The sequence below is a fragment of the Miniopterus schreibersii genome (assembly GCF_964146895.1).
Source record: "Miniopterus schreibersii genome assembly, chromosome: 10".
Lineage (NCBI taxonomy): Eukaryota > Metazoa > Chordata > Mammalia > Chiroptera > Miniopteridae > Miniopterus > Miniopterus schreibersii.
The window spans coordinates 72,274,653-72,300,042 of record NC_138110.1 but is presented as its reverse complement, the minus strand read 5'-3'; the positions used below and the strand labels follow the sequence as shown (position 1 = coordinate 72,300,042).

Here is a 25,390-nt window from a genome sequence, read left to right as displayed (position 1 = left end):
ACCAACTGAGCCACACCAGCCAGGGACATATTTTTCCTTTTGAAAGGGACTATATATGGAAATAAACATTTAAAAATAATATCATCAGATTTTAGAACTAAAAATAGATATAGTGACATCATCAACTAGATATATTTAATACATTAGTAAAAGTCATCAACATATACAACTGAATCATTACTGTAGTCAGATTGTAAAAGAAAGCCAACAGGTTACCTCTTGGATTTTGTGTAATTAAATTGGTTCCTGAAAAACCTTTTGAGAATGAAGTGCTCAGTCACAGGAAGCAAATTAGCCCTCCCTGGGCGTGAGGGCCCCACTTAGCATGGCTGCGGGGACCATTTTCTGATTGGTGTCTTGTTGTCCTTCCCGGGAGCCAGTTTCCACCACCCGCCCTTGCACTGGCCCCTGAATGTGCAGATCTGTGTTACCCACCACGTCTCCAGAATCTCCTGCCAATGACAAAATTATTTTTCTGAGGAATTAGAAAACGAACTGCTATAATAAAATTAATTGCTGAAAATACTAACTGCTTTCCTATCTTCTGCTGTCCGGAACTTGACTGAAAACAATGAGGACATTGTGGGCTGTGTGTTGACCATCCAGATTGAGCCACAAATGACCCGAGTGTGCTTCAGCTAAACCCGGGCGACTTCGGAAAGTATCAAGTTGAATAATCATCTCGTGTGTTTTTCCGCTGGGTTCAGTGACATCTACAAAGTTCATTTTTCTAAGAAGTTTTTTTTTCTCTTTACAAATTTAAACTCCAGGGAAATCGGATCCATATGTTCCTGATTCATTTGCAGCAACTCATCAAAACGCCCTTTCCTTTATAACTTATTGAATGTCTACAGAGGATTTTGACTGTTTTTTTATAAGCCCTTTTAAGCCTTTCTGTCTAGAGGCAGGAAATGGCCATTTGCCAGCAGGGAGTGAACCCCCCAAATAGTCACGTTCTGTGCAGGAAGCAGAGGAAAAAGGAATTTCATTCCTTGTTTTCTAAATACGTTCGGCAAATGGTTTTCCTTAGAGGGTGGGGATACATGCATACTCTGGAATGCATTAGTAAATGTATTGAGTATGTAATAAAAGAAATTCCATGAGGCAGTTGCAGCAGGAGCGGGATTTCAATCTCTCCCTCCACCATTACTTTACCTGGGAAATCTTTAGGGCAGTTGATTTACCCAGCGGTGCAGAGCCTTCAACTAAGTGCAAACATCTTCAGTGTACCTAGTAGAGGTTATTGTTGTGTGTGTGTGTGTTTAACCCAAGGGAAAGCCTGGATAGACACATTGGCCAATGAGTGCTTTACATTGTTTCTTACAGTGAAGGAGCTGAGCATGCATGAAGCCAGCACCTCCATCTCACACTCACACGGATCTTTGTTGCATGTGTGTCACACTTTGACTAGTCTCTTCACTAACCGTTGAGACTCCCTGGTGTGGAATGAAGACACTAAAGCTTTCTTCTCTGTCCCCTGGTTCCCATGTGATGGGACTTCTAAGGAGTGCAGGGGTAGGAATGAGAGGAACTCCATCCGATGGAGAGGGGCATGCTAGCAAGTCCTTCTGTCACCGGGAGCATAATCTAGGTCCTCCAACCGGCTCCTAACCATAAATTCATTAGCCAGATCTGATGTTGTGTGTCCCTATGTCAACACCCATGTGAGGTTTTCTGGAGTATGCCTTCTGTTGATGCACCAAGAGGTTGGAGAAACGATGGCTTTGCTGGACTGACGCCTGTTTCTTACCATAGTGAACAGCAGTGTGGTCATCAAAGGAGGTCTGGTTTCTATAGCAGCCACCTCTATGCCTTAATGTGTCAGGAGGAACAGTGAGATGGTTAGAGCTCTGACCACAGTTTCCATCCAAAACAGGATCCTACCTGAGAACATTTCCTCTCAGAGGCAAATCATTTAATTCTACTAGAATGAGAGAGAACCTTTTTTTGTTCTTCCCTGATTTGAGCAAGGTGACAGTGGCAATGCTACTGGTTTTTCATTCAATCATAGCAGCAAAGAGTCCTTTCAATTACAGCGGGGGGCAAAGCGAAGGGCTGTTTCTCTTCCCTACCAAGAAGAAGGGAGGCACATGCTTCTAGCTCATGAAAATGGCTGTAGAATGTCCTTCAAGGGGACCTTTCAGTGTCATTTTTATCCCCATGTCAGATGTAGAGCCAACCACATGCTCGGAGGTGTATTTTCTACTTACAAAAATATCACATCATTCAGATAATCAGCAGCTTTAAGTACGTAAGGACTTATCAAGTTTGGCTCTTTTCAAAGCACCACATAATTCAGATCATTTACAAAAAAAGCAGGATGGCCCCCTTTCCTCCTACACAAAATGGGTCATGATTATTAATATTGACTCTAAAGATACATATAAAAATTAGGGTCCTGGCTGCTGTGGCTCAGTTGGTTAGAGCGTCACCCCATAACACCAAAAGGTGGTACAGATTCACAGTGATATATATGAATTTCCCACATGTATTTAAACATAATTCTGCCCCCACACCAAGACAAAGTACATTTTCAGGTTCTCTCTATACTTCCTTCCATTTATCTAAGAGTAATGGGGGCACAGTGGACACAGTGCTGGGTTCAGAACAGCTGGCAGAGGAGGGCATGTGCTGATTATCGCTCAGCACAGAACTCAACAAGCCACCCTGAACTACATGGGACCGCAGGTCAGTGTCACTAGAACACCCTGGGACCTTGATTGTCCAGACATGCCCTTTTGGAAGAAAGAAAATGATTAGACTTGAAAGAGCTCTCCACCCAGAGTAAGACTAGCGGGAAAGGATGCTTGGGCAGCCTTACTCAATGCCTAAAAAGGGTGTGATTAACGCCCCCCCACCCTAGGCACACCGGCTGACTGGCGACATTTATGTTATTCCACACATGGTGCTTCTAACTGACAGGAACAGAGCTATGGAGCTTGGGGGCCACAGCGGGGGGGGGGGGGCTCTCACTTCTGGCTCCAAGAACTCGGGCGCTTGTGTTGCGAACAGAGGCCAGAGTGGTGAGGGAGAGAGGGGAGTGGGTGCCCCCTTGGCAGGCTCCCGCGGGGGGCAGCCTGTGGTGGCCTGAGCACCTGGGCACACCCACCAAGTTCAGGCAGAAGTTTCCTTGGGGCGTGGCTTTCACTCTCACAGGGAGGATTTAGAATCGTAAGATAAAGAGAGAAAACGCACTTCTGGCCAGCAAGGTCAGCCTGTCACAAATCTCAACAAAGACAGCCTGAGCATGGGAAGGTGTTGTGTGTGTGAGAGTGTTGGTGTGACAGAGAGGGGAGGAAAAGGGGGTGGAGAAATGGAGGGAGGAAGTAAGAGGGGAGGGAGGGAGGGAGGAAGGGAAGGAGATCGATGGAGAGAGAAAACAAACTGTTTGCAAATCATCAGGGGTCTGGGAGGGCCAAGGAAGCATGGCATATGTGTAAAGTCTGGGAATAATTTTCTTCAATTATGTCACAGCCGATGAGCGTCGTGGTTTCCACCTAAAGGCCGTGCTTGGCTAGTCAAAGGATACGTTTTTATAGCCGCATATTAGAATGATGATTATTATTACCATAATCACAGTTCTGCGCAGAATGTGAGTATTTTAAGATGGGCCTTATTTTATCAAACACACATAATTTTATCCTTAGATTTCACCAAAAACTAAGGCTGGCATTGATTCTCAAGTGATGTTTGAGGACATCAAAAGATATTCCCCAGAGGGAACGCTGAGCACTTTAGTTTCTCTTCCCGGGTCTCTGAATGTGAACCACGCCCCCGTGCTGTGTGACTGAGGGACAGTGCACCGCGTGTTCTGCGTTTCTGTAAAACATCATCCACAGGGATGGAAACTTGGTGTGAAGGATACAATTTTCCCATCAGATGTGAGTATCATTTTATGTTTCATTTAAGTCCCCCTTTTAAAAAAGAACCACAGAGATCCTAAGGCATTTCGTGTCAGAGACATAAGGCAGCCCCACACTGGGGTGTGTTTTTTTTTCGGGTGATCCATAATGTGATTCTGGAAGAAAAATGACAAATAATTTTTAACACTGCATATGCTCAGCGACCTCTGCCAAGAAGGGGGAAAATGACTCTTGGCACCAAAACCTAGAGTGCGATGGCTCCTTTGTGATCTGTAATCAAGAAGCAAGTGACTCTCTCTGGCCCTGATCTTGTCAAATTACCACGAGAATAGCCCAGGGATCTTTCAGAAGGCTGAACATGCATTTCTTCAGTGGAACCCCAATTCTATTTTCTGGAGAAAAGGAATCTGTTCGCCTTTTTCAGTACTTTGTGGGTTGTGTATATGAAGGTTGGAAGGCAGGGGAGGGTGACAGAATTACTGCTTCCAAGCTGCCCAAATCGATGTCTTTACTTCTAAAGGACACCAGTGATAAGCTCAAAACTAATTTTGCTCTCTGGCGACCACCAGTTGATCCTGAGGTCCAGTCCGTACCAGGTCAGGTCTGGGACCTTTGCTCGGGACAAGCTGCAGAGCTGGAGATCTGTCTCAATACAACACAACATACACACAGCATCTCCTCAGGCCCTGCACACTGCTGAAGGAGACAAAAAGCAATATCACAGGTGTCCTGTTTCCCTCAAAAGGCACGGAGTAAACAATTCCAATGACAAGAAGATGACATTTAACATGTTCCACAACAATCTGTTTGCATGGAAAGCACAATTAAAAAGTACTGAATGTTAGACAAAAGCCCCAATTCTGCAGGCAATGAGAGGAAACCTCCATCTTTCTCCTCCATAGAAGAAAACTGACTTTGGTTTAAAAAATGCAGAGCTAGGTTCCTCCCAGCCAATGATACCAAGTCAAGGCAGGTGCCCACTAAGGGCCTTCAAAGATGAATGAAAGGCTCTTCCATTAAACTGTTGCCCCCCAGAAAAAGGTGGTCTGCTGTGGCAGAGGGGGCTGTTGGCATGAGGGAGGAGATTGGGAAATTCCCATGGAGTGGCTGAATGGGAAAGATTCCTGGGAAGTGCCATCCTCTAAGATCTGCAGAGATGCAGCTGGGGCCTGGTCTCGCATGAACCACAGCGCCCCTCGGGATGGCTGCACACGGCCACAGCTTTAATTAGAGCCTCCCAGAATCTGCCCGCCTATCGACTGCTTTATAACTGGGGCTGGCGGGAGGGAGGGGGAGGTCAAGTATTTGCCACACTACAACTGAGGCCCCATTAGTACTTTAAGGATTTCACATGTGAAAGTACCCAGGACACCGCCGATCATCTTCCAGCTCAGAAACTTCCTCTGAGGTCCCTTACCCTGCGGTGAGTTCCCAGGAGAATAAGCGCAGGTGCTGTGTGCTGCAGAAGCTCGCTTCTTTGTGGTATTTGAAATCCCTGAACTTGACCTCCGTGAGGGGGAAAGAGCTCACAATAGCAGTCTCCTGCTTTTAGAGGTGAAAGCCATCCCTTTCTAATTTCACCTTCTACGGAGAGCGTTACAGGCACTCTGTACAGTGCCCCGGAGACCCACAGTTGATGCCACGCGCCCTTGGGGGTATAGAACCGTAGAGCAGGCACCGCAAAAACATCCCTTAGGCTAACTGCCAGGAGCAGAGGGGTGGCTCGGAGCTGTGGAGGGGGAATCACTGTTTCATGAGAAATGGCATTGTTAGACTGCATGAGAAACGAGGAGCGCAGAGCAGCCACCCCCAGTGAGGCGTCTGGGCCGCATTTCCGCTGCTCATTTCCATGAAGGCCCCTTATTTTGCTCACTTGTCTCTGTAATAAAGTTTCTACTTGAGAAAAAGGGGCACTTATGGGAAGGTTATGCCACATGCTGTCCATTTTTTATAGCACACTGCTATTCTTTGCTTTTGATTTTCTAAACTCGGAAGTTCTTAATGCTTAATTTAGCCGAAAATGCCAGTGGGTAACCTTCATTCTTTGCCCACCTCAGGTTTGGTTCCTGCGTCTCTCTGCCACACATCTTATCTCTTCAGCCATAATTTCCATTTCTTTGCATTTCTGTTCTATGTTGTACGATAATTCATCTCTCTGGTCTTCTCAGAGCAATAATTCAATTCTCAGGAGTGAATGTTCTCTTTTGTTTTTTAATTTTTCAATCACAAGTTATTCTAACTTTTGGTTCTGGGAAGTCATTTGTTGTGCCCCAGATATACCGTCTTGAGGACTCTCCTTCATCTTTTTATTAAAGGGCTGCTCCATCTCGTCTGCTGCAGTCCCTGCAATCAGAGCCGACCGTACTGTTTGTTCAGCTGGGCTCCCTCAAGTCCCCGTGTACCCTCAAATATGTGGTGACAACAGCCTCCTCGCAGTTCAGACTTTGGGCAAAGGAAATAAGTGGATGGTGGGTGACAGAAGTGTGATTTTTTTCCAGGCCCAAGTGCTCTAGTCAGACCTCTGGATGTGAAAATATCTGGCCAGACAAGCTGGAGGTGAGCGGTGTACTTAAATAGGATTAAATCAACTACTGTTTTGGAAAAGAAGTACCCTTTCCCGATGGTTTAAAAACCAGATAACAAGTAGATGGCGGCACAGGAAGGCTCACTGGTCACATTACATGACTACTATTTATGGTCAAACGCCTTGGAGATGTGGACCGTTGAATCGCCCTCTCATCTGACTGAGGAAAATACGGCGGCTGACAGGAGAGTCATAGTACATGGATTCCTCATATTTTCTAAAGAAAATTTCAGGGGACTTGACCAGTTGGAAATCCCAGAAGATGCATCTTCGCCCGCCAAGCTCCACCCCAGCCTTGCTTCAAGCAGGGATGTCTGACCCACGAATGCGTGGGCACATGCTGAGCAGGTGCATGAGCGGGGAAGACGGTGCAAAATCATAAAATAACAATGAAACAGAGATACGAGGAGAAGGTGAGAGAAGCATGAGAATGAACTACTGGCTCCTTCTTGGTTGTTCTGTTTGTAATTTCGGTCACTCATGAGGCCCTGCTCTAGTTCCAGCCCGTGACCTTCAAGACTTTTTATATAATTTATTTATGCACTGCATCTTTCTTTATATAAATTAGTTTGAGTATATTTCTATTTCTTGCAGCCAGTCTCAAACTAAGACCCAAACCCGAGTCAAGGTTATGAGAATCTGATTGATTTGATCATGTCTTTGGTTCTGACTTATTTCTTGATCTTCAGGATCAAATAGCCAACATTTCATTAAAAATCTTCATTCTATATCTGAAATCAACTCGGACTTCACTGTCTGCAACATAATTCGTATTTTCTTAATTTGTTAAAAATATATATATAAACATGTTCCTCTACCAAGTTTCTCAGAAATGCACCAAAATTTACCCAAGTGTTCAGGCCGAAAACCTAGCGGTCATTTTTTTTTTTAAATCCTCACCTGAGGATATGTTTTTATTGATGTTAGAGAGAGAGGGAGAGAGGGAGAAAGAGAGAGAGAGAGAGAGAGAAGATTTGTGAGAAAGAAACATTGATCGGCTGTCTCCCGTATGTGCCCCCCCTCCCCCCGGGTATGGAACCTGCAAACTGTGTATGCGCCCTGACTGGGAATCAAGCCCGCAACCTTTTGGGGTACCGGACAATGTTCCAACCAACTGAGCTTCCCAGCCAGGGCCTTAGTGGTCATTTTCGACTCTTCTGTTTTCCTCATACACCTCATCTGATCTCCCACCATGACAGACATTACTATCGTTCATCGATACCCAGTTGCTTCTGTTCTGAACACATGAGAGACCTGCACTTGCCTGTCCCCTTGGTGCCTTGCTCTGGACAGCAAAATGTGAGGGAGCATTCTATGCACGGTCCCTTTTCTACTCTGACATCGCTCAGATCCATTCTCCAAGCAGCAGCCAGACTTTTTTGGTCCTTTTCAAGGTAAATCCAATTATTCCTTACTTGCCCAAACCCTCAACAACTTCCAATTAGACTTAGAATAAAAATCAAAGTCTCTTGGAAAACCCCAACACTCTATGACCGGACCTCTAGCTATTTGTCCAAATTTGTGTCCTGCCATTTCACCTCTCCGCTTCAACCACAGCCTCTCTTACAATTGCTCGCAAACAGCAGTAAATTTGTTCTCTCCTCGAGGCTCTCCTCTTGTCTTCCCTCCAGGGGAAATGTGCCACCCCAAGGTCCCTGCGAGGCGCAGCTTGCTCCTTCCCATGGTACAAACCTTCCCTCCAAGGTTAGGCCCTTGGAGGAGGCGCCTCCGCATTATCCAACACCACTTCCCCCTCTAACTAACTATCCTACGGCCTGTTTTACTCTGTAGCCTTTGAACTATCTTATTTCTTCATTTGTTTAATTTACCTTTCTCTTTTCCTAGACTATGAATATCATAAGGAAAGAACTGTGTTTTTCCGTGTTCTCTACTTGGTATCTGGACAAGTATCTTGTGCTTACTGGTATTTAATAAATATTCATCAGAAGAGTAAATTAATAAATACGTAGCTTAAACAATCAGGATGTCAAAATAATACTGCAATGGAGAGAAAACTGAATAAGGAATTATACTCTTCCATAAATCCTTACTCTAGTTTGTTTGTTTTTAAACAGAGCAAAAAATAAATCGAAATATTTCTAATCCATTTATATAGCTTTTTCCATGTCTTACCACTTATAAGCCATTTATTAAGTAAAACCTGACTTGTTCAAGTTAAGTTGTTGACATTAGCCAATACACATTGAAACAAGAAGCCTTTTAAAAGAGAATTAGCATAGAATATGTTTAAAGTTGCACTGGCGATAATGGAGTGTTTCTCAAATCAAATTATCTACATTTTTGACAATAGACTCAAGAAATAAGCAAGAAAAAGGTATGAAAGCGAAAAGGCAGACTCAAAGGCAGAGTAGGCTAGTAAGGACATTAGAGCAAAAACCATGAGGTAGGAAACACTGAGCTAACATGTCTGTGGAAAATAGCTTTCTGAATAGCTAACTAAAGGGAATCCACCAGGAGAACTCATCAATGAGCTGTAAATGCGACCAACATCACCATCCTGAAGTTTCGTGTTGCTACGTGCACTCGCATCACATGCCAAGATGACATGTGAAGTTCCGTCAGTGGGAACATCTTATTAGTTTATTGGAAATAATGGATTTGCACCAATACACTAGCTCATTTGTCAACTTTTACTCCTGAAACCCTCTACATTGCTGCAAAGCAGATGGTCCAGGTGAGGGGCCTTTACTATGACCAAGAGAGAGATTGAAGAGACCAGCTTTGAGAGGGCCTAACATCCTTTCCCTTGCCTCAGGAGCATTCCCAGGGGGAATGACTGGGAGTCAGGTGGGCTGAGTCAGGCTCTTCTCTCTGTGACTCCAAAGGCTTGAGTATGTCATTTAACTTTCTGATTCTAGACGAGAATAAGAAAAACAATACCTATCCTAGATTTTTCATAAGACTGTCATGAAAATAGTACTTGTCAAAGATGTGTTTTGCAAACTGGCTATTTCAGATTTCTTTATTCAGCTTCTTGGAGGTTATTAGAACTATCCTCTACATTGAAGTTGCCACATGTATGCCTTTCAAAGTAGGAGGGACAGAGCGAGCGAGCAGCAAAATGCAGATGCTTTGCCATTTGGTCTTCGCTTCTATTTGAGATAACAATGTCTATATCTGTTTAAGAAATACTGAAATTACTGTAATTAGCAGAAAATAACACTAGTGTTTTTTTAACACCAAGGCACTAAGAGCTCTCTCTCATTAGGAAACTCCCATAGTCTATTTTCATCCCGAAACATTTCCAAATAATTCATCCCAAGGCAAGAGCTAAATTCATGGTCCATCATCAATGGAACAACATTTTTTATAGCACGCACACGAATATCTGAGAAGAAAAACAAAATAAGAAAATGCACAAGGTTGTGCACTGTATAAAACCTGTTATAGTATGTTAATTGCCAAACTTCTGACATCTGAGCCTCCACAGTGCCTCTACCTATTGTGTTACTCTGTTTACTTGAGTAATTGTCCTGTTCATCAAAAAACAAATCCCAAAGATATTATTAAATAGGCAGAATAGGACGCATGATGAACACTCTGATGGAAGCATTTAGTTTCATAAAAAATCCTGATCATGACTATTTAGCTATCAATAATCCAAGCCCTCCAATCTCACACTCAGAAGTCGCTTTAGGGAAGTGATTAGCTATATATAAAGAAAACTCAGGATACCAAAACTTAACTCTACACCAGGAATCTCCTGTCAACCAAGATAACTTAACTCTTGAAGGGAAATAGCACAGGACAAACCCTTATTCGTCATCCACCTGATCTCTCGATCTCTCTCTTACACACAAGACCTATACTAGTTACAGATGTAAAAATGAGATCATTGCTAAATGAGTCCAATCACTTTGCCCATCTTCATCACGAAAACCAATCAATATAATCCCTTCAGTAAGTTAATTACAGGAAAATAATCACCCATGTAACCCAAGCCACCTAGCTTTGGCTCAATGACCAGGCCTACTTGATATTTATAAAATACATGTATCTGCTCTTTTGAAATTAAGGCTGAAATTATACCATCTTGCATGTTCAGTGATTGTGTAGTTTTCCCTACCTCGTGGTGATTCCTGGCCAGCCACCCCTTAATGGTGCTGAGGGCAATCACTGCAGCGGGCTCGTTCGGGAACCCTGGAGAGCAGAATTGAACAAATTAAAAAAAAAAGGTTAAGGAAATACAGAAGGCAATCATAGTATGATAGTGGATTTTTCTCATTTAAACAGTATTCAATTCAGCCCATTAGGACTGAAGAAGGCAGACCTTAGTAAGGTGTACAGAGATGCGAAGCCTATGATCCTACAAATAGGGTATTCAGGGAACTAGTCCTACACCAAAATAAAGCCAAACACACTAAAGAATTTAATTGTCTCTAATTTGAAAACAATATCAATTAATCATTGTTTACATTTGCTTAACAGTTTTCAAAGCAATTTTATATAATTTTCTCATAAGGTGTGCTCAAATTAAGGTTTACTGCTCTCAGTTTATAAACTGAGTAAATATGGCTCCAAGAATATATGAGGTTGACCCAGGGTCATGAGGCCAACAGGACTCCATCAATGAACTGACACAAGGCAGGACAAATGACTTGCCAGATAGCCATGCCATGAAAGCTACCATCAGAATTCAAAGGAGGCAATCCTGTTTCATTTAGGGCCATTGGAAATGATGCTGGGGATTAAGACGATGTGTGCTGACCTGGTTTTGTAGTATGGGTTTGGTGTTAGAAGGGCAGGAAGACTGACACACTTATACTACGTCCCAGTGAGCATGAGCATATATCCAAATTTCACAAACTCATCCGCCATGTCCATTTAGCTTATATAAACTGAACCCATTCCTGAACTTGCAGAACCATCACACATTCTGCCAGGAGAGATAAAAGTATATGAAGGGATAACCTTATAAGTTATAATTGATGTAGCAGAAAGGAGAAGAAATGGGAGTGACTATTCTGTTGAAACTACTCTCTTTAAGCCGCCCACTGGCTTCCTAATCACCAAATCCCATAGCCTTTCCACGGGTCTTCATCTTCTTCGATATCAGATGGCCTTGACTACTTTTTCATGTTTCAATCTCTTCGCCTCTGGATTTCCCTTTTTTAAGTTTATTTTTTTTATTGTTGCAAAGTGTACAATTCAGTGATTTTTTAAAAATATGTCCACAAAGTTGTGTCACCATCACCACCAATTCCAGAATATTTTCACCATCCCCAAAGTACACACTAGCAGTCACTCCCCAACTTCCCCTCTCCCCAGGCCCTGGCAACTATCAATCTACTTTCTGTCTCTATAGATCTGCAGATTCTCCTCCTGGATTTTTCAACACTATGTCTATGGATTTTTCTTCTATATCTCCTCCTACCTGCTTGACCTGCCCTGGCTCCTTTTTCTAGGAGCACCTATTAAATGCATTTCATTCCAGCTTTCTGCTTCCTCTACACTCTCTGCTTTAGCCGGGTGCAGCCGCATCCACCAAGTCCATGGGGAGGTCTACTAGTCAGGGAGGCTCCTATGGCATCGCCCGTGCAGATGCAGAAAGCGAGGGGCGTTGCTGAAATGGAGAGAACTGAGGTTTAAAAGGCCCAATTTTGCCCTGGCCGGGTGGCTCCGTTCATTGGAGCATCACCCCGTATACCTAAAGGTTGTGGGTTTGATTTCCAGTCAGGACACATACTTAAGCTTCAGGTTTGATCTCCGGTCAGGTCAGGGCGTGTAAGGGAGGCAACCGACCAAAGTTTCTCTCTCCCTCTCCCTTCCTCTCTCTTTAAAATCAAACATATCCTAGGGTAAGGATTAAAAAAAAAAAAAAAAAAGACCCAGTTTCAGTGGAAGGCAAATACATGTTCGAGGAGTTTATATTCATGGTTTAAATCTCAGTCAACTTTTAGAGACGATGTCTGAGAAAGAAGTTGTTTTTCCCTATTTCCAAGAAGAAACGTAGCTCCTCTGATTAGGTTTCTGCTGCTCGGCTAGACTGTTAGGAAAGGGGCCAAAATAAAGCAGGGCGAAGCCCAACTCAAGCACTGTGACAAGACATGGAGAGCCACTGTCATGTGAAAATAGTGTCTCAGTTCCCAAAACTTTGTAAATTCATCTCTGATATTTGGGATTGTGGATTTGGTTTTGAATTCTTTCATACCATTCACTTTCTTTAAATGAAGACTGTAAAATGAAAAACACCTCGAATTGGAAAAACCTGTCAACTAATTATTCAATCGATCAACTAGCTAATTTGTTAAACAGATTATTCGGCCAGAAGAGTCTAGGTACAGAGGCACTTTTAAAGAGTCCCTGTCCCCTAAGTCCCCAAATCTGGAGAAGGAAACTGACAAGAGGTAACAGCGGTAAAGCATGCCAAGGGTGTTAGGGATACGGGGGCAGAGACGAAGGGAGCTAAGAAAGAAGGGGGGGCTTCAAGGAAACCCTAAGATGTTTGGGGAAGGGCACTAGGAAGTAGGGGGTGGAAGAAGTAAGCTGATGAAGCCCTGGCCTGGTGGCTCAGGTGGCTGGAGAGTCGTCCCAATCCGCCAAGGCTGCAGGTCCCATCCCTGGTCAGGGCACATACAGGAATGAACAAATGAAATCACAGGGGAACAAGAAGTCCATGTTTCTCTCGTTCTCTCTCTCAAATCAATAAGTATTTTTTTTTAATAAAAAATGACATAAGCTTCTGAGCAGCAAGGAATTAATGAAAAAGATGAGGGGACCTGAAGGGGGGAAGAAAACAGGAAAACCTGCGGGCTGTGAAGAAAAACGGGGGGCCGGGATGGGTGTAGGAGGCTTTTTCAGTTCACCTTTCTCCTGCGTTTAACACCTGCATTTGTGATCCCCGGACACCTCCCTTAGATGTGCTCCAGGACCAGAAACGCACCGTGTGCGCCTCTGCAAAATGAACCACTTCCCGGCTTGCCAGGTCCTGCCCATGGCTTTACTTCTCTGCTAGTCACCACAGTACACGGCTGTCCTTCCTGCTGGTCACCCGGCCCTCGAGGCCTTGCCCTCTGAGCTCTTTCACACGCTCCTTCCTCACCATCCTTCGGATCTGCCTCTCCGGCAAGCGCGGTCAGCTCACCACTGTGCCCCCTTGGCCCTCTCCCCCTCTCCCGCCCATCCCGCACACCAACCGCAAGTGCTCCTTCCTACGGTGACAAGCTCACCAAGCAGTGGCAGCCTCTGCCGGCTCCCCCGCTCCTGCAGAGGAAGCCTTCCCTTGGCTTGGCATTCTGTACCCCGAGGCACCTTTCTAGACTTAACGCCTTGGTTTTCTTCATTCCCTTGCCCTGAAAACCCTTCTTCAACTTTTTAATATTGTTTAAGAGGTATTTAAATCATAAAAGGAGAGGGCTGTATAAAGCTAATAAATACTGTAATCACGCTCAGTTGCAATGGCCATTAGCATTAACCTTTAGAAGATGTCATTCCCCACAGGGAAATTACACAGTTCCTATAGAGCCATGGCAACAGTGGTCAGCTCTCAATTATCTGTGACCTCCCGGTCATTTCCCCACATCCATCAAAGCCTCTGGCACTGAGTTATGCTTTTCTCCATAACTCAAGGCTTGTCGTAATCCCTGGGTGATTTCAGCATCCACGAAATGACCCACCAACACCTGGCCTGGGGGTCCTTGCCCCTGGTTATTGTCAACAGCGACTTCCACTCCACCCCCTCCCAGACCACAGGGTGGACCTGGATGTTACATTTCCATTCCACAGTTACTAACCGAAGCAGTCAGTCCTCTCTCAGGACCTCTTCTCTCTTTTACTTGTTTGTTCAGCTCCTTTCCGGGGAATACTCTTTACAAGCCTTTGAAGGCTGTTCTGTCCCCAAAACACTCCCCAAATTAGTGCTCACGTTTCCCCCCTGAGTGGCCTGACTCTTTCCTGCCTCTCTGGCTTCATCCCATTTGGTATTGCTCTTTGTTTTCTCAACCTGTCACACTGGCTTTTCTCTGTCCTTCGAATGTGGCATGTTTCCTTTTGCCTTCCTGCCAAAAGACCTTGCTCATGGTGTCTCTCCTTCCTGCAGTGACATCCCTGCCCTCTGCTCTTAGCTTATTTTAACTTTTATCTGTCCTCTGCTCTGTTCTTCTCCAGGGAAGGCTTCTCTGACACTGATGACTCCCTATTTTTTGCTTTCATAACGCCGTGTGCCTTTCTCTCACAGAACTCGTTATAGTTGCAATTTTACATTTATTTTATAAATGTAAAAGTTAATTAAATGTAATAGTTAATATGTAATAGTAATAGTTATAAATGTAATAGTTAATTAATAATATTAATAGAGTGGAAGCCCTAACGAGGCAGATCCCACACCTGATTTTGCTTATCACTGTATCTTTAAGGCACTGCTGGCCCACCGAAGATGATAAACACAAATTGAATGAGTGAATGGACTGTGGCCTCGTAAATCTTTGTACTGATAACAGGAAAGGCCAAGCGCCGGGGGAGCAAGTTTGCTCAGCCCTAGAGTAGGGGGAGAGTGGAGGGATCCTGAGACCATGTGCAAGCAGAGTGATACACCTGCAGTATCCAACTTCATCCCTACGGAAAGCCTACTAAGAAGACACATAAGGAGAAACATAATTCCTGCTCAGAAAAATATGCTGTAATTAATTAAGGGGACGGGATTATCAAGACGGCTATCTCTGAAAATAGGCCTGCTCTCAGTGGGCCTATACAGGACAAAGAAGGATGCTCAGAGTAAACAGCTACATCGCAGTCCTTTGTCTGCTTAACTGCAAGACACCAGGGGTTACAAGTAAAACCAATGAATAGACAAGGACAGATTTTTGCCAAGGGATGGGCTCCTGATGACAGTTAGGCCTGCCTCAGGAGGTCACGACTGTATTCTGCTCATCAAGGGGCTTTTGTGCACAAAAGCAGGATGGCCATCCAGAGGGAAGGCGGCAGACAAGCTTCAGATGTCCTATTGAATTAGATGACGTAGGAAATCTCTTCCAAGTATGAGGGGCAATGAGTCTGAACAAATTATTAATAAGTTAGGGCCGGGAGTACAGGGAGTTGTGTGTGTGTCTAGATGTGCATAAATCGGCACTTCTGTTGGCATTCCACAACTCAGTTCCTTAGTCATTAGGAGGGATTACTAAAATTAACTTCGAAGTTGACTCATACAACATAGAAATGATTTTTTTATTACTTTTGTATTGAAATTGATTACTAAATTTTTACTCAAATATATATTATATATACACATATGCATATGCATTCATACAGGTAACCATTACGAAAATCAAGCTATAAAACATTTTTGACATCCCAGAAAGCTGCGTTGCCTGGAGTCAATATCTACCCCCTGAAGGAAACTCTAACCTCTACTCTATTATCACAGGTTAGTTTTGTCTGTTTTTACACTTCTTACACAGGGAGATACGACGTGCACATATTTTGCCTATATTTTGTTCAACATTACACCTGCCTGATTTATCCATATATATTCTACCTATAACAGAAGCTCATTTATTTTCAGTGCAGTGCTGCATTGCATCCTGTGAACATCCCACGGTTTATTTATTCATTCTAGTGTGGACGAACAGCTGGGTTGGCTCCAGTCTGAGCAGTTATGAATAAAGTTGCCATGAAAAGTCTCATACATGTCATTTGATAGACATAAGCACTTGTTTCTGCTGAGATTATAGCCAGGAGTTGGAACTATTGGTCCACTGGTTATGCAGATGTTAGAAGCTGGTAGATTCTGCCAAGGTTTTCCAAAGCAGCTGTACAGTTTTCACTCCCACCAGAAGTATAAGAAAGTTTAAAATAATGTGCTTATGGACTTAGTTAGTTAACATGTCAAGAGGTACTTACTTACTCTATCTTCTTGACCACATTTAAAGCCATTACGGATAGGTTTAGGGTAATCAATACTTTTTATAGCTAGAAGCTCAGATGCGTTTTATGACTTGCTTGTTTTCTCCAAACACATCAATGAGTACTTAACCCAGAGAAAACAAATTTTGTCAACAGAACATAGAAACAATTTAAACAAAAGAGGGAAAACAGAAACAGCAAGTTGAGCTTGCAATGGTTTTCATCCATGGTACATCAAATCACTCATTAGACATTTTCCCTGCACTCAGTTATTAAGCAAATATTTCCTTTTCAATCAAATCGCAGAGAGAGACAGCAATAGACTCGCTGAAGGTTCTACCCAGCCACTGAACTATTTGTCTGATGACATTGTTGAAAACTGGAATGTTTATAATACAATTAAGAGTGAATCTGGTTTTGACCTTGCCACAGTTTTCCTCTCTAGTCTTCATTTGTTGTTTGCTTGGTTTGGTGTGTTGATCAGTCCCCGCTATCTTTAACTTAGTTCATAGGCTCCCACGTAGAAAGTAAGTTTGTTCTCCTTATACAGAAGTCAAATAGGTTCTATTGAAAAATCTACCTTATTCTACTAAAATAAAGATGGATATAACTAACTGCCAGTAAAACTGCCTTTTTTGGAAGTGGAAGCAATGGGTCAGCTTTTGTTTTAAATTTAAATGAGGGTCTGCTTGTAGCCACAGATACCATATCATAGAGAGGCACTTGGTAATGACCTAAGTCAATTACTTCAAAGAAATCCTTACTACAAAAAGTCATCTTGAACATAATACCGGGTATAATTAAGCCATGCTTTTAAAGGTTAACCCCATCTACCATGTATAGTCTACTCAGGGCCTCTCACTATTGGTTTCCCCCAACATCTCCTTCTGGCCCAGTTACCAGGAGTCACCTCTGCTTTAACTATGGGTGCCTTTCTAGCAGTTATAAGAAAAAAGCCATCTAGAGATCAATGTCCAGGCAAAGCTCACAAATGTAGAAACTATTATTTATGCACTTAATCATTTTATTTTCAGCTGCACAGTTTCTTCTGTAGTGATTTTCACCTCAAGGGGTGTTTAGTTCATACTCTCACCCCATCCCTCAGAGCACTTGGCCCAAAGCTGTGATAAAGTACTAGCCACTTTATGGAACCCTAACTCCCCACGTACACTGCAAGTTGCTGCCACACTAACCAGCCTTCAGAGTGACTATAAGCACCAAATCGGTACTGAATTGCTATAAATATCCAAGAGTAAGAAGCAATACATTTTTCTTTTTAAAAAAATCAAACTCCCTTGAACCCTGTACATTAGATTCACATCCACCTGGGAGCCCTCCCTCCCCATCGAGTCTTTAATGTGGAAAGCATGTGGCTGCTCCTTTTTTCTACTTACACACAAAACCCAGGAAAATAAAAATAAACATGGGATGCTCAGCATTGATGAAAATCTCTGACTTCCCCAAATGAGAGGACTGTATCACTGGGTTTATTGAAACGTTAACATTGGAACTGGGATGATCGACATTGACCATCAATTCAAAAGTAGGCTTTGCTTGATTTTTTTTGGATATAACGATACTATTTTTCTATCTTAGCACAAAAGTCCTGGTGTGGGGACCAAAGGGACATGAAACAGTATACTTTACAAGCTAAGGTGAAAGAGAATATAGTGTGAGATGAGTTGTGTTTCTCTCAGCACATTCCTCAGCAGCCCTCCCTAAACACACGCACACCTGTGCTGAGTGGGGAGGAGGGAGAAGGGGTAAAGTCGGAGGCTCTGGTGGGCATGGAGAAGTATAGGGCATGCATTTATTTATTTTTTAAATTTCAAAACAGCTCCTGTCAAGCCCCTGCCCCAGGCCCCCTTCCATCCCAGGAAAGCAATTCTGACAGCTCCACGAAATCAAATTACTTGAGAGAAATGATCTGAAGGAGCCTCGCCGTTAAGCAATTGCTAGAGCAGCCGCTCAGACAAACCGGCTAAACGCTGAGTTTCACAAAAGATAAAACAGGTGAAGTAATAAGAGTGACACTGGCCCCTGTTGCCGCAGTGAACGTGGCAGCAGAGTGCTAAAAGGGTGTCACTGGCTTCCCTCGGGAGAGCAAGAGGCCCCAGTGAGGCGACAGCGAGGTGTCCACAGCTTGTCTTTAAGATGACAGAGTCGTAGCTGTTCTTTCAAAGGACCCGGCAGGATTCATTATACGCGTATATACACGTAAGATGGCATATTAATAAGTGAGTTACCGCAGCAGGTGCTGGTAATGTCCTACATACACCCCCTTGGCATGCGCCTGCCGCATGGGCCACACCCAGTAGACCTGGCAAAACCAATGATCTGCCCTCTGTCGCGGGTGGAAACGCCAGCCTACCCTACAGTCTTCATTGCAGAGTGTGGGCAAGGCCCGAGGAGTCCCTTGGGAACATAGGAAAGCTGGTGGTTCTGACAGTGTAATTGCAGCAGTCCCCCCTTACCCAAGGGGGATACGTTCCAGGACCCCCGACGGATGCCTGAAATTGCAGACAGTACCAAACACTATGTATACTTTGCGTTTTCTTCTATACATACATACCTATGGTAAAGTTTAATTTATAAATCAGGCACGGTAAGAGATTAGCAACAACAATAATAAACTAGAACAATTACAACATTAAACTATAATAAAAGTTAGGGTGAATGGAATTTTCCATTTAGCATTTTCAGACAGCAGTTGGCTGCAAGTGACCACAGAAAGTGAAACCATGGATAAGGGGGGGCTCCTGCATCATCACCACTTGGGTGCCATCACTGTGGACAGAACTGGAACCTGTAAACTGGCTCACGACAGAGCTTCTGTGCCACCACTCAGTTCCCCGTGGACCTGCTCGCTCTGCTGGCAGGGCCTCCGGGCTTACTCCCGATATGGAGAGAGTGCAGGAGAATTCTGTGCGTCTCATCACTGGAATCTCTTCACGCCCCTTCTTTCATTTCACTTGACATTACATGTGCCATAGCAAATGGTGTCCCATAAGTTCTACTATATTCAGTTACTTTTGCTTTCACCTATTTAAACAACTGTGAAACACGACCTTTTCCTTTCCAGTCACCCCTCCCCTGCTCTGCAAAAGCAGGTATGAAGGAGCTGCGTTGTCATGGGATCCCAGGTGACAATCTGTGCAAGCATCATCAGCTTCTCAAACTAGGAGCTCCAGTGTCTATTTATGATAGCATTTTAAAACCATATTTTGCCTAAGAAGTTGTAATAATGACCTGAGAAATGGCTCGTGACACAAATTCTGCCTTAAGCAAGCTGTTCCTACTACACCCGAATACGTCTCCTGAGAGGAGATGAAAAATCTCATAGAATCACTTAGAATAGAATCTCTCTAAAATTCTCTTTTTACAAGAACATTTTCCTACAGGGATAACCAGAGAGTTCACTTAGGACATCGCATCTGAGTAGCGACGATTTATAGTGGGATCTACTTAGAGGGGAAGAGCAGTTACTGGTTTTTGAATGGGTGGCAGCCCATCGTAAGCAGACCTGGTAGCCAGTGATCTTTCTAAACACAAATAAACATAAGCACGAGGTGTCACGTCCATGCTGGGAGACCCCAGTGGCTTCCTCCACACTTTGGACTCTTGAAGAGTCCATGCTCCTCACTCTGGCTCGCAGAGCGGGGTGCTGGCCTTCTCACGACCTGAAGTAATGGGTGTCCCACATCCCCACTGGGAAATAAGCTGCGTGAGGCAGGGCCCTTGTCTGTCTCAGTCACCTCTCCCCCTTCAGTGCTCAAAGCAAAACGGCGTTCAATGCACTGCCCTGTGGTATTTGGGAGCGTGGGAAATACCCTGTTGCTCCAGTGTCCTGTGAGGCTCCGTGTCATCCTGTAGTGATTTTATGCCCCCTGAGGCCTGGAAAAACCAGTCCTCTCTCTGCTGCTCTCTGGCACCTGTCAGCCAAGACCCCTCGTGTGTGACTGGCCTTGGCAGGACCTAAAGGCGTGGCCCAGGAGAATGGCTTGAGCCTCCTAAATACCTCTGTGGTTTCTGTCACCCTCAAGCTGAGACAGCAGCGCACAGGACCTCTTTCAGGGACACGTCAGCCTAGAGGCGGGACACTTAACTTCAACTGTCACTTACTTGCAAACCCTGAACCACTTATTTCCCAAGAAGTCTCTATGCTCCCACCTACAGTCAGTTGCAAGGCTCCCAAAGGAGCCGCCCATCACTTTGTCTTTACCGCTCCTGGCAGCGTCAACCCCAACGATCACCATAAGGAAGAAGGCCAGTTTTTGGCTTTCACTCTGCAATAACTTGGCAAATTCCCCAAAGGCCTGAGTTTGTGAACTGCCGTCATAATTCCAGGAATTCCCCTGAGAAGCTTCTCAATGACCAACCCCTCCGACGAACCCCAGAGCGGAGGCTCTCTCCTCCTGATGTTTGAAAGGCTAAGACAGAGCTTGACCGCAACTATCTTCATTCTTTGGTCTCTCTGAACTAGTGTCTCAACTCTAGACCGGGGGGTGACACTAAATAGGGCTGGGCCAGTGGGTGAGAACTGCCTTGTGGCTTGATGGTCTTTACAAGGGCAGCCACTCCTTTGCTGGTTGAGAAAGAGGTTAATGTCACCTCAAGGGCTAAAGACTGTGATTAGAAATAACGTATTATTTGATAAAATTTTTGTGATAAAATACATGATTTGATATAATTAAAGCCCACGGGAGGACAGCATCCTGAAAATCGTTTTCAAAGACATTGCAAAAGATAAATGAAAAGTTCTGAAAATGTCTGTGTTGAGACATTTAAAACCAAAGTTTTAAATCTGATGTGAGCAGTGATGCCACCCTTAGATGGCTGTGTCACTTTGACAGTTTAATCCCTGAGTGCGCTGGATCTGATGTGTGCCCCCAGTTCTTCTCTCCTCTTTGTCATATCCTTTGCCATCTGTCTTTGAAGAGCCTTTCTCTGTGGGTGGAGTGAATTTTCTGGCCCCGCTACTGAGTTTGGCCATGTGACTTGCTTTGACCAAGGGGATGTGAGCAGATCTATAGTTTTAAAGGCATTTGCTGCATAAAAAGCATGTGCCCCAGGTGGCCACTGCCTTTTCAGACAGGCACCTGACATGAGGCAGGTAGAACTGTCTAGGCCCAACAGAAGCTGGGAATCCAGGTTGGCTGGGCCAGGCCCAGCCTCAATCAGTTAAATCACCTGGATCGGTTGAGCCAACCGCAGAACCACAAACAAGGGGATAAATGCTATTTGTGGCCAGCCACAGGATTCCTGACGTGGGTCGTAGTGGAGAAAAATCTGGCTGACATACTGAGAGGGAACTGACAGTGCTGGTGAGCATATGCTTTCCCGAAGCCTCTAAGGATGCACGACTCGCAGGTGTGTTTTCATCCTTAGCTGGGCCTTTGCCTCTCTGGAATTTGGTTTCACCGGTTCAAATTCTGCATACCAGTTCAAGGGACCCAAAGGGGCATGGGAATTACTTTAAGTGAACCCTGGAACAAGAAGAGAAGAGGTTTTGGAGTCAGATGAGCCAGACAGAGCATCCTCCCCTGACAACCACAACCTGTGTGAGCAAAGCATGCTTCTATTCCTGTGTCCACACCTCAGCATGCGGCAAAGGCTGCCTTCTTTCTGTGAAGATTAAATTGTGTAAGTCACATTCCTTATGTCCTCGCATGTCATTTTTTTAAAGCTCCTTTCCCCAGAGAGCTGATCCTTGAACAACATGGATTTGGACTGTGCAGATTCACTTATACGTGAATTATTTTTTCCATAAATGCAGTTGGCTCTCCTATCTGCAGTTTCACATCCGCAGATTCACATCCGCAGATTCAACCAATCACGTGCTGTCAAAAGCAGTATTTTCATGTTTCCCACCTGCAGTTTCATAACTGAGATCAAAACTATTGTTTTCCGACAGCAGTTTGTTGACCAGGGATGCAAAGGTCGACTGTAGTTGAGTTTGGGGTGAATAAAGAGTTATATGTGGATTTTCAACTACACGGGGGTCAGTGCCCTGAATCCCTGTGTTGTAAGAGGGTCAAATGCATTTACCTTATTTACTTAAAGATGTGAGGAAGCCGAAAGATGTAAGGAAAGCCTAAAGCTACAAAAATTCTATTCTGCACATGAGGCCTGGAAACCCAGCTGGGAGCTCCAGGCTCTTGGATATGCCCAGAGTAGCAACTTCAAGTGAAGGTGTGTACAGTCATGTAGATCAAGTACGTCTCACTGTTTCCCCGAGAACATGGAAGTAGATTTACATTGCCTCCCCCCTGCCCCCACAATTCCTTCCTGATACTAGAAAATATAATTTTTGGTAAGAAAAATAGGTGATAGATGAGTGGGTTTTTACAACGCGACCTCATTTTATGCCTAACCCTCTAAATGATTGGTCCCATACTTGCTATAGTCTACAATACCCAGCCCCAAAAGAGGCTTTCTGGTTAGACCCCAAAATGCTACTGGATTTCACCACATCCTGATAATATGAATATATTTATTTAAAGAATCTAAAATGAATTTTAAGTGGCCTGCACAATTGCCTTTGTTTCATTGCATATATAATCTTTGACTAGTTTATCCAGAAAACATTTTTCACTTTTTTTGGGGATTTCTAACTTTTACCTACACATGAGAGACTGCTCCTGAACATGCCTGGAGAGGTGTAATTGGGAATGATGCATGTGCCATTTCCCTCCAACAGACAGAACCTGGCTCGTCCCCCTTAACCGCAGAGAGGCACTCGGGACATAGTCAGTGTCTGAGAAATGAGAGAAGAGACCAAACAAGCCGCAGGATTGTAAAGCAGGAGAACTGCCTTATAAATGCAGATCTCCCGCAATGCTAAGCGTTGCTATTCTTAATAATGAATGACAGCCCTTCACGAGCCATGAGCTCTGGACTAAGTTTGAAGCAGAATAAGGAAATCCTAGAAGGGCATATTTCTCATCAAAAATCAATCTGCTCTCCTGCTTGGGCTGCAGACACAGATAGCATGAAGTTGCGACGTGTCACGACAACCTGCTGGGGCCAGAAAAGAAGTGTAGGGTGTGCTTTTAGTGGGAGTAAATATCCATTTAAACAAACATACATGTTTAAGGCTTATTGTGATGAATCTCCTTAGGAAGTTGGAACTTCTGTGTACACTCCAAAGCATTCCTGAGAGAAAAATGAAGTCGATGTTTGAGCCATATTTTACGTGTGTAACACCTGATACTTTTCTTCTTAAAGGGAGAGTGACATGCTGACCTGGAAGGGGCTCAGAAGTCATTACTCTTTCTGAAAATAAAAGGCTGACCAAACTGAACAACGGACAACTCTTTCTAGACCCTCAGAGAATCACGGTCACAGAGCACACCCCTGTCCTTCTGGACGGGAGAGACAGACAGGCGAACTCAGAGAATCACAGCTTATTGGAGGAAAAACCCTGCGCAGAACCCCCCCCAGAAACGAGTCCAGGGTAGAAAGACCTGAACTAAGTCTGAGGGACTGTTGGAGCCTGGAGAGCACAAGTCTGAGAATTAAACCTCTAGCTTGGCCTAGTCTTAGGGTGGCCCCTTGACACTTTTGCAAATTTTACCTCCAGGAGCTCAGCCAGGTTCTCACAGTGAATACAGAGAAAAATCCCATTATGCTACCTGCAGGAGGAGGGGAAAGGAACTATTTAGAAGCATGCTGCTCTGTTCTTTTTATTTATTTACTATGTCTCTATTGATTTCAGAGAGAGGAAGGGAGAGGGAGAGAGAGAGAGAAAAACATCAATGATGAGGGAGTCATTGATCGGCTGCCTCCTGTACGCCCCCCACTGGGGATCAAGCCTGCAACCCGGCATGAGCCCTGATGGGGAACCGAACGTTGACCTCCTGGTTCATGGCTCCATGCTCAACCACTGAGCCACACTGGCTGGGCATGCCACTTTTTTCTTAACAAGGCTTGCCCTCGGGAGAAAATATTTCAGGAGGACCTAAGCTGCTGGGGTTTTATCAGAGCCTAACCTACCTGTGGAAAGGGTAATTTTCGGCTCCAGCCAACTACAGCCATTCACGTTGATGAAGGGAAATAAACAACTCCAGCCCACTCCAGTCATCCTATGCCACCTAAGAGGGGGGAGAGGGGAACTAAAAAGCACTGTGATATTTATAGTTCAGAGGCACAGGTTCCCCGAAAGACAGACCTATGCTAGGACTATGGAACACTTCCCTCCCACCCTCACCCCATCCTCACTGCCACATCACTAAAGGTCTATGTACTGCAGTTCTGTTTACCCAGTACCTCATGCCCAACTATCAAGAAAAAAATGATAAGGCATACTAAAAAGCAAAAAATATAGTTTGAAGAAAGAGACTGCACGTCAGAACCAGATTCAGATACGCTAGACATTATGGAATGATTAACACGCTAAGCATTCTAATGAATAAATTCCATAGCAACAAAGCAGAGACAGGCCATATAAACAGAGAAGTAGAAATCCTAAGAAAGAATGATAAGAAAAATGCAAGAGATAAAAATATTGTAACAGAAATGAGAAATGCCTTTGATAGGCTTATTAGTAGACTAGACAGAGCTGAAGGCTAAATCTCCCAGCTTGAGGATAAAGAAACTTTGGAAGTCAATAGAAACTTTCAAAATGGTAAAACAAAGAGAAAAAGACTGAAAAAAATAACAATATCCGAGAACTGTGAGACAACTGCAAAAGGTGTAACGTGAGTAATGGGAATATCAGGAAGAAAATAAAGAGGAAGGAACAGAAGAAATATATGAAGCTATAAAGACTGAGAATTTCCCCCACGTTAATGTCAGATGCCAAATCACAGAGCCAGTAAGTCCAGAGAACCCCACGCAGGGTAAATGCCACAACAAACAACAGTAAAAACACAGCAAAACTATACCTCGGCATATCATATTCAGACTGCAAAAAATAAAAATAAAGATAAAGCCTTGAGAGAAGCCAGAGGGGAAACAAAGCAAAAATAAGAATTTTACCTGACTTCCCCTCAGAAACCAGGCAAGCCAGGAGAAAGGCAAATGAAATGAGGCAACTAAAGATCCAGCCTAGAATTTTGTACCCAGCAGGATTATCCTTCAA

At 44.0% G+C, this 25,390-nt stretch overlaps 1 protein-coding gene across 1 annotated transcript in view; it reads right to left on the bottom strand.

Moving 5' to 3' along the window:
* MACROD2 (mono-ADP ribosylhydrolase 2) overlaps positions 1 to 25,390 on the bottom strand; it is a 1,375,516-nt gene that overhangs the window by 364,155 nt on the left and 985,971 nt on the right. Inside the window, exon 8 of the mRNA XM_081149406.1 lies at positions 10,535 to 10,608. Within this exon, the coding sequence (XP_081005532.1) occupies positions 10,535 to 10,608 (74 nt within the window). The remainder of the gene's footprint in view (positions 1 to 10,534; positions 10,609 to 25,390) is intronic.